At 41.7% G+C, this 12,721-nt stretch overlaps 1 protein-coding gene across 1 annotated transcript in view; it reads left to right on the top strand.

The window, feature by feature from the left end:
* Positions 1–12,721, top strand: part of INVS (inversin) — a 226,767-nt gene that overhangs the window by 182,386 nt on the left and 31,660 nt on the right. Inside the window, exons 11-12 of the mRNA XM_044658291.1 lie at positions 2,059–2,165; positions 11,235–11,447. Coding sequence (XP_044514226.1) covers positions 2,059–2,165; positions 11,235–11,447 — 320 coding nt within the window. The remainder of the gene's footprint in view (positions 1–2,058; positions 2,166–11,234; positions 11,448–12,721) is intronic.

The following is a 12,721-nucleotide window of genomic DNA, read 5'->3' as shown; positions in this document are numbered from 1 at the left end:
ACCTCCTGTGACCACACCAAGCATACTAGGCACTGTGGGGATGGAGAAAGGATATAAAGACAACATAGCCCTGCCCTCAAAGAGCTTCCAGTCTTATCATAATCTCCACCCTGTACTAGTGGCTATAGAATCGAGTAGAGCCAACTTGGTGACTAAGTTGTAGCGACTGAAATACTAATGTGCAAACAACACACTTCTTGTACAATGAATACATTTCACTGCTTGACAAACCCTCAGAGTCAGATGTTTAACGCCCAAGTTTCCATCAAAAGCCAATCAGAGGGGGCAGCTGGTGGTTCAGTGGATTGAGAGCCAGGCCTAGATGGGAGGTCCTGGGTTCAAACTTGGCCTCAGATACTTCCTAGCTGTGTGACCTTGGGCAAGTCACTTAACCTCCATTGCCCAGCCCTTACCATTCTTCTGCCTTGGAGCCAATACACAGTATTGACTCCAAGAAGGAAGATAAAGGTTTAAAAAAAAAAAAAGCCAACCAGAAATAAGAAAATGGACTCCAGTAGAAGTCAGTGAAAACAACAACCTATGTTAGACTTCTATTTGATTGACAAGAACTTTCAGAAATACATCAATTATGCCAAATAAGAAAACATACTTGGATGTGGTATTGCTGTAAAATGAGTGATTTCTTGGAGTTTTTGTTTGTTTTGTTTGTTTTTAATTCAAAGCAAAGTGGAATTTAAGGGATGGTGTAGTCCAGAAGTCTACAATCAGGAAGATCTGAGTTCAAGTCCGACCTGTGACTTATTCTGGTTTTGTGACCTTGGGCCAGTAGTCTCACTTCTTCAGGCATCTCTCTAAGACTAGGTGTGAGTTACAGAGAAGGTGCTGACCTAAAAAGGGTTTTCTCATTTGAGCAATTAGGTGGCTTATTGAGGAAAGCACCAGACCTGGAGCAGAAAGACTTTCTGAGTACAAATTTAGCCTCAGATACTTCCTAGCTATGTGACCCCAGAGCTAATCACATACCCTGTGCTTGCTTTAATCCACTGGAGAAGAAAATAGCAAATCATTCCAGTATCTTTGCTAAGAAAACCCCATAGACAGTATTGATGGACTATGGTCCACAGGGTCACAAAGTGGGCCAAGACTGAACAACAAATGCCAAGAAAATTCCTAATTCAATTCCCTCCTCTCTCTGTGAGCTTATACGTGCCATGGGTGTTGTCTCCAACCCAGGAGTCACCTTAGCAAACTAGCCACTAAGGCAAGTTTCAGGAGTCATATTAGAAAATCAGTCTCAGGTCTTCATTGTCTCATCTTGGTGAGTCTGATTATCTATGTGCCATTTTTCCAGAATTGATTCTGAATATCTTTTAGCTGTTTAAAAAAAAAATTTAAACTGACCCAAGGCCTTCATCAAGGGTTTTTTTAAAAGACTATCCCTTGAGAGTAGCTAGAAAGTACAGTGGTTAGAACATCAGGCCTGGACTGTTCAAATCTGGCCTCAGATACTTCCTAGCTATCTGACCCTAGGCAAGTCTCTTAACCTCATTTGCCTAGCCCTCGCCCTTCTGTCTTAGAGATGCTACAAAAACAGGAAGTAAGGGTTTGAAAGAGAGAGAGAGAGAGAGAGAGAGAGAGAGAGTGCGCATATCACCCAGCATCAGGAAGACCTAAATTCAAATCCACCCTGAAATATTTACCAGTTTTGTGATCCTGGACAACTTAGTTAATCTCTTCCTGCCTCAGTTTCCTTAACTGTAAAATGGGGATAATAATAGCTCCTACTTCCAGGGTCGTAGTGAGGATCAAGTGAGATTATGTTCGTAAAGTTCCTAGCAAATAGTAGGTTTTCATATGTGGTTACTTCCTTCCAAATATATTAAAAGCTCAAATTCAAAAGCACTCTTTCTGAGGTCTAGTTTCTTTATTTTCCCTTCCTCCTTTTCCTTCCCCACACCCACTCCTAGACATTTCTACTATTTAAATTGAAGATACATGGAGATATCTATCTTCTTAAGTTATCACAATAACATATTCTTTTAAAACCCTAAACACCCTTTTGCTTTAGAAGTGTTTGCTTTTTGTTCTTGTTCACAGGGCAGAACAGCGCTGCATTGGTCCTGTAACAATGGATACCTTGATGCTATAAAATTGTTACTCAGTTTTGCAGCTTTTCCCAATCAGATGGAAAACAATGAAGAAAGGTAAAATGAAAATTTGCCAACTTCCTTAATCTACATTCTTGCTTCTAACTAAAGGGGGGGAAAGCCTCCCACAGACATATTTCCATATTGTTACAGAGAAACAAACTGCTTTAAAATCAGTGAAAATGACCCTGAAGAGAACTTGAACAAAGGGAGAAAAATGTTTTATGGTCAGCTCCACCTAAACTGACAAATGAGAATCATAGAATTTTTACAAACATCTCTAATCCAACCCTCTCATTTTACAAATGAAGAAACAATGTCAGTCAGTTGCAGGAGCAGCAAGAGGACCATAGCAGGCTCAGGACTAGGGGTTGGCCCATTCAAGGGCAAGAGGTGTTTGCAGTGGGGGCTCCAATGAATGTAGAAAGAGAACATGTCGGGCTACCGTGAATCTAAGGAGCAAAACTAAGGTCAGAGTTTGAGGTTTTCAGGTCAAAATGGAAGAAGAGACAAAAAAATGTAGGATCTGGTTAAATGAATTAGCAAGCAATAGGAAAAGGAAAACTCAATCAAAATAGACAGAAGTACTTACCTTTTCTTCCTCTTTTCTGCCATAGTTTCCAGGAGATGCTTTTGATCCTCTTTCCCCACATTCTTCCCTTTCTATAACTTAAATTTACCAGAAAATAACATGCATGGAATTACTTTAGTTGCACAGGGAAGACCAGCCAGAACACCCACTACTCTTCCTTCCATTAGCCAGTGGTTCTACACCCCACAGGGATCAGTAAAAATTTCATTCATTTCTCTGAGAAAGGAGAGTGTCTAGCTCCAATACACAGCAGTTATTTGAAACAGCAAATAAAACTAATGCACCAGGTTGCCTGTATAAAAGACAAAGAATCGATATATCTCATTTGGATAATTAACAACTGCAAAATAGTAGCTGGCATCTACACAGCAGAGATCCTTACAAGATTCTCGAGATCTTTTTATCATCTCTGATAACCTTAAAAGGACAGTTTAGTTGAAAAGGAAATAACTGAACATAGGAGTTGTCTTTTAGCTCATGCTTCCAGCTCTGTCTCCAGGAGCATGGAGTTTATTATATGCTATTTTCACACAAAGAACACAAAGAAAAACTTTACAGCTGGTAGAGATTACAAATTATACAAAAGAAAATCCTTGGAGGCTTCAAAGTAAAGATAGAACAGGGTCCAAGGTCAAATTCTAGCCACCTGGATATCAGCAAGCAAATTCTGAGAATCGTAACTATATTCTATAGATATCATAAGTGAATCGAGTCTTGTATTTTTTATCGGGAGGACTGCACCTGGTTGGATAAAGTTTTGTCTAGCTCTGACCTTGGCTGGCTTAGGAATATTCTTAGAGTTTAGGGATCTTAATTTTCTTGTAGAGAAATTGTTAGCCCGGTAACTGATGGTTTGTTTAAAGCTTTCCAATGGGACTTATAATGTTATTAAGAAAAGGTGTGGATCTGAAAAGGAGTCAAAAGAGGAGTCTCAGATTTTTATCTATTCTCTTATTGGCTTCCCACACATGATCTCTGTGAGGCAGGAAATACAAGCAGTAAAATATCCCCATTGTACTGATAAGGAAATTAAGACTCGGAAAGTTTAGAAAGCTTTCCTGTAGTCACAGAGCTAAGTTTTGTTGTTATTTGGTTATGTCCAACTTATTGGGGTTTTTCTTAACAAAGATACTGGAGTGGCTTGCCATTTCCTTCTCCAGCTCATTTTACAGATGAAGAACTGAGGCAACACGATTACGTGACTAGTCCAGGGTCACACAAGTAAGTATCTGAATCCAGATTTGAACTCAGAAAGATCGGGCCTGACACACTAATGCTCAATGAATTTTAGGGTCAGGATTAGAACCTAAGTGTCTTGACCCAGCCCTTTCTTCATTATAACTTTCTTTCTCTCCTGGAAGAATTTTGACAATAAGTGAAACTGTGGCAACTTTGGTCCCCTGATGTCCAAGAATCTAAGACTAACCAACTGAGAAAAAGATAGGGCTTCTTCTTTTTAAAGCCAATAAGGGAGAAAAATGGAAAGGTAATGAGCCAGGAATAACAAAATGTTAACTAGCAGTAGTAACAACTTAACATTTATTTTTAAAAACAAGATTTTGGGGGGCAGCTGGGTAGCTCAGTGGAGTGAGAGTCAGGCCTAGAGACAGGAGATCTTAGGTTCAAATCTGGCCTCAGACACTTCCTAGCTGTGTGACCTTGGGCAAGTCACTTAACCCCCATTGCCTAGCCCTTATCACTCTTCTGCCTTAGAACCAATACACAGTGTTGATTCTAAGACAAAAGGTAAGGGTTTTAATAAAATAAAAATAAAACAAGATTTTTCAACAAAAGTCTTTCTTCTCAACAGCTTAAGTAGGTACCACATTATCCTCATTTTACAGATGAGGAAACTGATGCTTGAAAATGTTAAATAACTTGCCCATAGTCACACAGCTAGTTTCAGAGAAGGGATGTAGTTGAAGTACTAATTTGTACCCAGGTGCTTCTTTCCTTAAAAAGTTTTCTGGTCAAGATAATTTATAGCTCATTGTTTGCTTTTTGAAACTGCCTGAATGTCAGTTATATTGTTGATTAAAACAAGGCATGGTAAAAAAATATCTGATTGTAATTCAGGTCTTAGCTATTGTTGGGGAATTCCTCAGCCCAGAGCTCCTAAGATCATCCTAGGGAGTAATTCCTTCCACCTAGGTTTGACTGGAGGTCAATAAATCAAGAGACAAGACTAGAAGATAAAAAGTTTAATTAGCATCAGTCGATAGACCATTGCCAGGTGGCTACAACTTTGCAGAACAGGGAAATATAAACATATGTAGGATTTTACACAGCTTTAGGGCAGGTGGCAAAAGGAGCCTATGAAATAAGGCCACTTTATTTTGGAAGTTGCTCAATAAGGATGGGACATCAGATGGTTTGGGTGGTGAGTGGAAAATGTCTTAACTTTGGAATAACTTTGGTGTTGTCCAAGAACTGGTCTGTTCCAAGGAGGGTTGTTTCCTTGTAGTAAACTTCATCAGACCATTCATGTGTCTAGGGGAGACCCCAGGTTTAGGTCTAAAGTAGCAGAAGCCTCCCTTTGGAATGGGTATTAAATGTGTGTGTCATATTTTGTTCTGGTCCCCCTGACTGCCCCCTACCCTCCTTCAAGGCCAATACAGTAAATCAGTTTATAAATAGCCAGTGAAGGGGGCAATAGCAGGAATAAGGGGGGGGGGGCAGTTGGGTAGCTCAGTGGATTGAGTCAGGCCTAGAGATGGGAGGTCCTAGGTTCAAATCTGGCCTCAGACACTTCCCAGCTGTGTGACCCTGGGCAAGTCACTTGACCCCCATTGCCTACCCTTACCAATCTTCCACCTATGAGCCAATACACAGAAGTTAAGGGTTTAAAAAAAATTAGCAGGAATGAGATTACAAAGGGAAACCTGAAAATCTCATACAAACTGTCCCAAAGATCAAGGGAGCAAAATTTACAAATTGTATCCTATATTAACCAGAATTCACATCCTGGTAGTACATACTAAATCAAGAGAAGCTGGCTAGACTTTTGGTGTTCCTCTGATGGGTAAATCTCAGATGAATTCCAGATATCCACTTTAAGACCAGCAGATCAACAAAAGGAGCTGATCATTTTGAGATGATTATGGATGTGTTCGCTTTAAAGTTCTACCAACTATTTTGAGATGATTTGGATATTTTAATGAACTAACCCCAAGGTGGCACAGATAAGAGTTCATCTATTTCCTCCTAAAGCCCTTTAAAAATGAGACCTTAAATTCGTGCCTTGCCCCCCAGACTCTTCCGTCTCCATCGGACCCATGATGTGCACCCAACTCTAATCCACAGTTTTTAAAGTAAATTCACAGCTCTCTGCCTCTCCCCTTCCTTGTCTTCACCATCCCATCCCCCGTCCCCACATCACCTGCCTCTGACCCCCTTTCACCATTGGTCTTTGTATTTTTTGTGCTGTTTATCCTCATACCCTCTGTGGTTATTAGTGAGTGATGACATCCCAGTTTCCCTTGTGCCATTGTGGTCTTTCCTGGTGAAAACCCCAAAAACTGGGTGTGCCTTCAACTATTTCATCATTTCCTAAATTAATTATCAATTCAAGAAGGATTCAGACTGGGGACAACTAGGTGGGGACAACTAGTGGATTAAGAGCCAGGCCTAGAGACGGGAGTTCCTGGGTACAAATCTGATCTCAGACATTTCCCAGCTGTGTGACCCTGGGCAAGTCACTTGACCCCCATTGCCCACCTTTACCGCTCTTCTGCCTTGGAGCCAATACAAAGCATTAATTCTAAGACAGAAAGTAAGGGTTAAAAAAAAAAAAAAAGGAATCAGACTTAAACAGTCCCACAGGCAACATTTATTTGACCGATAAGCCTACGATTTCTGGGGAGGTGCTTTTACCAAACTCACAACAGACAGGTTTAATACATTTCTTCCACCCTGTCCTACATGTGGTGGCACTAGATAGTACCCAGTAGAAAGAGTGCCAGACCTGAGTCAGGAAGATTCATTTTCCTGAGTGCAAATCTGGCCTCGGCTATGTGACCCTGAGAAAGTCACTTAACTCTGCCTCAGTTCCTCATCTATAAAAAGGAGCTGGAGAAGAAAGGGGCAACCACTCAAGTATCTTTGCCACAAAAAGTCTGAAACAGTTGAAATGACGGAGCCACAAACCACGTGTCATGCTTGCAAAAGTAAGTCACGGCACCTCGTGACGGGGAACGACCGCCTGGTTTCCTAGAGGGGGAAACCGAGCCGCAGAGAAGAGGAGCCGCGTCCAAGGGCGGGCGGGCAGCTCGGCACAAGAGACCCTTCACCGCCCCCTCTGGGGGCAACACGCCTCCACTGCGGGCAAGACTCGGCCCTATCCTGGTGAAATCCAAATGGCAGCGTCCCAGCCCGCCGGACGTTCCGTCAGCTCCGACCCAAGACGGGTGCTTTCCAGGGCTCTGCCTTTGCCTTTTATTCTTCCTGACATTTCCGTTTAGGTCCCCTAATCATCCCACCCACCAATCCCGAGGTGGCAAGTCCAATTGTGCCTCTTCTTCTTGTCTTTATCTGCTTTGCATCCTTCCTGGTTACCATCAAGTAGGTCTTAATTTTATCTCCTCATGCATTGACACTAACCATTTCGCTTGATGGACCGCGCAGGCATCATTTTTGTCTGCCGCCGCTGACTTTCAGTCAATAAATGCCTGACAGCCACCCTCTGACACCAGCAGTAACATTCACTGTCCTCGGATGTTGCCCAGTCGAATGTGGGATGAAGACGGTCTCCGTGACGATCATCCCAGTGTGGTCAATTCGCTGACTGCTCTTCCGTTTCTTCTCACTTCTCTGCTGGGCTTCTTTGTTCTGCAGGAGCAGAATCCACCCGGAGCTTCTTTCTCATCTTCTCGGGTCTCTTTTCCCATCAGAGGAGACGACTGGGGTTCCGGGGTTCCGGGGTTCTGGGGTTCTGGAGGCAGAGGCAAAATTCAGCCAAGTAAAGCCCTATCACCAGAAGGAACAGACCAGGTGGGGATAACCATCTCTACCTATAGAGCATGCAGGGCAGTAGGTGGCACAGGGGGAAAAAGTGCCAGAGCTGAAGTCAGAAAGATTCATCTTCCTGAGTTCAAATCCCACCTGAGAGCCTTACTAGCTATGCCACCCCCTTAAACCTGTTTGGCTTCATTTTCTCATCTGTAAAATGAATTGGAGAAGGAAATGGCAAAGAACCCCAATCCCTTTGCCAAGAGAACCTCAAAACGGGGTCTCAACGAGTCAGCCGTGACTGAACAACAACAATATGCTATATAGGGTACTCTGAACTTTTAAGCATAAAATGTTGGATACCTTCTATGTGAAAAGCTATGTGTAATTAAATTTACATCATACATATTAAAATTATTGAAAAGTTGATCAAGTCCCTTATTTCAGTAATTTTTTTTTGTCTTTGGTCCAGATCCATGATTTCTGGACATAAGGAACTCCTTAAATGGAAACTCCCTAATTATGCATATCAGCAATTTAAAGTTTTAAAGAATTGCCTGAAAGACTAAGACTTGTCCAAGGGAGACACAACTAGTATGTGTCAGAGGCAGGGATAGAGCCCGCATCTTTCTGACTTCAGGACAGGCCTCTTATCCATGACAAAGGATAATAAGATCATAAAATGTAGAGCTGGAAGAGACCTTAGAGGCCATTGAGTATGACCCCCCCAACCCCATTTTACAAATAAGGGAAATGAGGTTAAAAGAGGTCAAGTGACTTGTGCAGGGGGACATAGCTTGTAAACACCTGAGGCAATATTTGAACTCAGATCTTCTCACACTTCTATCCACTGAGACACTTAGTTGCTTCTATACCATTGTGGGGATTTTCATTTTTAAATTTTTTACTTATTTATATTTTTAAAATGTTTATTTTATTTTAAAATGCAGTTCATGTCTTACATGAAACTAATAGGAAGAAACCCTAAGAAACAAATGGAAAAGAATAACAAAAACATAGTGCTTTGGAATTCCTCATTATGTCTCATTTTCCCAACTCTATGAGATATTTTACAAATGAAGAAACTGAGGTTAGGAAAGGTTAAGTGACTTACCCAGGTCATATTGCTAATAAGTGTCTTAGGAGGGATTTAAACTCAGGTCTGACCCCAAAGCCAGTCATTACTGCCTCTCACTATCTCAAAAATATCATTTATAGTCCTTTCGTCATGATATCAGATGACATAATAGATGTAAGGCGCTTTGTAATCCTCAAAGTGTTATAAAAAGGCTAATACTGATGATACCTTAATGATAAAGAAGAGCATCACAGGGACAGCAAAACGTTTATTTCCGGATTTATGTCCTAGACTTGAAAAATGCAGGCTGAAATAAATAGACTTATCCCAAGGATTCAAGGAGTTAACCAGAGCGTTAAAAATTGATTGAGGCCTTATTCTCCTTCATACCCTTAAGGAAGGGTTAAATAGGAGGGGCAACTTTCCCAGGAGAAATAAGGAGGGATTTGGGACAAGGTCAGGCTGGGTTAACTGGAGATTACATCTATGTAGAAAAAAATAGCTGTCTCCAACTTTCCTATCTTTTGATGTTTGAAATTGCTTTCTACATTAATTGCTCGGTATATAAAATTTTAATCATTAAAATGACGCAGTCTAATTAAAGAAGAAGAGTTTTTATTCATTCCTATTGTTATGTGGAGATGCAAAGCATGGAATCCCTGTATTACTGTTATGTGGAGATGCAGGGATTCCATGCTTTGCATCTCCACATAACACTATGTCACTAAAACATGGGAAAATCTAAGAAAAAAGGAACATGCCAGAGGCCAACTGATAGCAGAAAAAAACACAAAGACTTATCCAAATAGTTATGATGTATGAGCTTGTTAAAGAAGAATGAGGAATACTTCACAAGAGGGTGTTCTAAAAATCAGCTCTGGGAAATTTGGGGTCTTGACATGGAAAGTTGTAGCGGGGTCCATAGAGAGCCATAAGTAAGGGACTCATTCAATCAAACAAACCACCTGCTTGAAGGTGTTTTGTCTGACGTACAATGCTCTCCACAGTCTAGTTTTTTATTAAGAATGCTGTCATGGATGTCAAGGGAAGAGAGAAAGTATCCAAAAGTCAGAGTGTGGAAGACACCCTTCCCTCCACCATTACCCTGAGCTATGTGGACTCGGCATGTCTAATGGAAAGGGAGTAGACTCTGTAGCAACCTTAAATTTAAAGTTCCTTTGCAGGAAAGTCCCAACCATTGAGGTAGTATTTTCAGTCTAGAAAACTATATATAGGTCCCTGCAGGAGGGTAAAGCTCACCACTGAGGGGTCATCTCTGTACCTCAAGCACTTTTTCCTTCGATGGGAACTAAAGGATGGTAGTTCGACTCTAGAGGACTAGAAAGATTTCCCCTGAAGACTAATTTTTTTTAAGTCCCCATAATCAAATCTGGTCCACAGAGTCCCAGAATGTAATGTTCTAAGCCACAGGTTATATTAAGAAAATCCTAGGGGGAAGGTGGGTGGCTCGGGATTGAGAGCCAAGCTTAGAGATGGGAGGTCCTAGGTTCAAATCTGGCCTCAGACACTTCCCAGCTGTGTGACCCTGGGCAAGTCACTTAACCCCCACTGCCTAGCCCTTACCACTCTTCTGCCTTGGAGTCAAATACACAGTATTGACTCCAAGGTGGAAGGTAAGGGTGAAGAGAAGAGAAGACAAGAGAAGACAAGAGAAGACAAGAGAAGAGAAGATCCTAAAAGATAATACCACTGCTGGGTATGTACCCCAAAGAGATAATAAAAAAAAGAGGGAAGGACCTACTTGTACAAAAATATTTATAGCAGCTCCCTTTGTGGTGGCAAAAAATTGGAAATTGTGGGCATGTCCATCCATTGGGGAAAAGCTAAACATCTGACAGTGATGGAATACTATTGTGCAATAAGAAGCAAGATGATTTCAGAAAAAGCTGGAAAGATCTGTAGAACTGGAAGAACATCATACACAATGACCAATATGGAAATGTGTTCTGCTTGACAATAAAAAAAAAAAGTCCTAGAATCGTTCTATGACTCCTTTCCTCGTCCAAGTGACCCCTCCTGCCTCCCTCCCTCTCTCCATCCTTTCCCCAGACAAGCCATGGGAGCAGCCTGACTTAGCTGGCTCTCCCACTCACTGGCTTCCCTTTCCTCCACTGTGCACATAGCTTTGCCCTTTAAGCCAGGTCTAACAAGAAGAAAAGTTCAAACGAGGAGCTGAAAATCTGGGAGTCTGTAATGTGTCTGTGTAGATTTTTGCACTTCGAGCGTAGGGGCTAGGCAGAGCCTTCCACTGATGGTGACCACGAGATCCTTCTCGGTGGGAATAACGAAGCCCCACAAGTGGCAGCCTTAGTCAAATTGGAACTGCACATTTCCGTCGGGCCAGAACCAATGACCACGTTTTACCTAATTATAACTGGGAATGGTGTGCATTGGAATCCATGCAAGCACTAGTCTAGACTTAAACTATGATCAAAATGTAGCTCGGATGGCACCGTTCTGACGAGTGCATATTATTTTCTCGTTTCAGGTACACACCTCTTGATTACGCTTTGCTTGGGGAGCACCACGAAGTCATTCAATTTATGTTGGAACACGGGGCTCTGTCAATAGCAGCCATTCAAGACATTGCTGCCTTCAAAATCCAAGCTGTCTACAAAGGGTACAAGGTCAGGAAGGCATTTCAGGACCGAAAAAATCTCCTAATGAAGCACGAACAGCTGAGAAAGGATGCTGCTGCCAAGTAAGTCTGATCCTTGGATTGTACCTCTGAGCCTTCGGAAAGGGCTGCAAACTAGAGGTGGCCCCCTCCCCGGGACTCAGGGGAAATGAAGGAGAGATGGGGAGCTGCTAAGGGACAGTCCCAGGAGAAGAATCTAGGCTTTCTTCTCTCTTCTTCCTTCCAAAAAGGGAGAGAAACTAGACAGGGAATTATAGGAACAAATAAAAGGTTAAATCAACAGATATTAGACTAACACGGACTGGGAAGAATTAGGAGAAATGGGATGATAACCTCTAGGGCAACACAGAAATGATTTTTTTTCCACGTTCTACCAATCTGCAGGGCTCCAGGCGATATATAAAGGAGGCAAAGTAAGGATCACTACCCTGTTGCCTCCCTTTTCCTCATCATAAAATTACCAAATCTTAGAGTTAGAAGGGCTGGAGAAGGAAATGGTAAAGCACTCCAGTATCTTTGCTAAGAAAACCCCAAATGGGGTCCCAGAGACTGAACAACCGAACAAAGCAAGTCATATATGAACAAGAACACCTTCTAAAAGAGACCAGACAATTTATTATCCAGCCTTCGCTTGAACAATGTGCTATTCAGTCATTTCAGTCACGTCTTACTCTTCCTGACCCTATTTGGGATTTTCTTGTCCAGAGACATTGGAGTGGTTTGCCATTTCCTTCTCCAGCTCGTTTTACAGATGAGGAAACAGAGGCAAACAGGATTAAGTCACTTGTCCAGGGTCACAGAATTGGTAAGTGTTTGAGACTGGAGTAACCCTAGTCTTCCTGACTCGGTCAACTCATTCCACTTTTCTACAATTGTATTGGGAATTTTTTCTTTATCTAGGCTAAAATGACCTCTTTAGCCCTTCCACCTTTTGTTTCTAGTTTTACTCTCTTAGGGCCAAGTAAAACAAATCTAAACTCTCATTCACATACTTCTTCAGCTCTTTAAATTCAGCTATCAGTCTCCCTTGAAATCTTTTCTTATCCAGGCTAAACATCCCAGGTGCTTTCAAATGATCTAAATGTAACATGGTTCTTCTCTGGACTCCCCATTTCTTGTCAATCCCCTTTTTAAAATGTGATGCCCAAACTGGAACATTCTAGATGTCTGTGGTCTGACCATTTTCTGCAATTTTTCGAAGATCTCTGGCAATTGAACTCTTGTTCTGGGCATTTAATTTCTATTAATGAAGTCGACTTTGGCATTGATCTTCTTTGTTGCTGTGTTTTGTGGGTGATTCATATTGAGTTTACTGCTCATGAAAACTCCCTGGGTTG

Source organism: Gracilinanus agilis, chromosome 1, assembly GCF_016433145.1.
Source record: "Gracilinanus agilis isolate LMUSP501 chromosome 1, AgileGrace, whole genome shotgun sequence".
Classification (NCBI taxonomy): domain Eukaryota; kingdom Metazoa; phylum Chordata; class Mammalia; order Didelphimorphia; family Didelphidae; genus Gracilinanus; species Gracilinanus agilis.
This window is presented reverse-complemented; position numbering and strand designations above follow the sequence as displayed.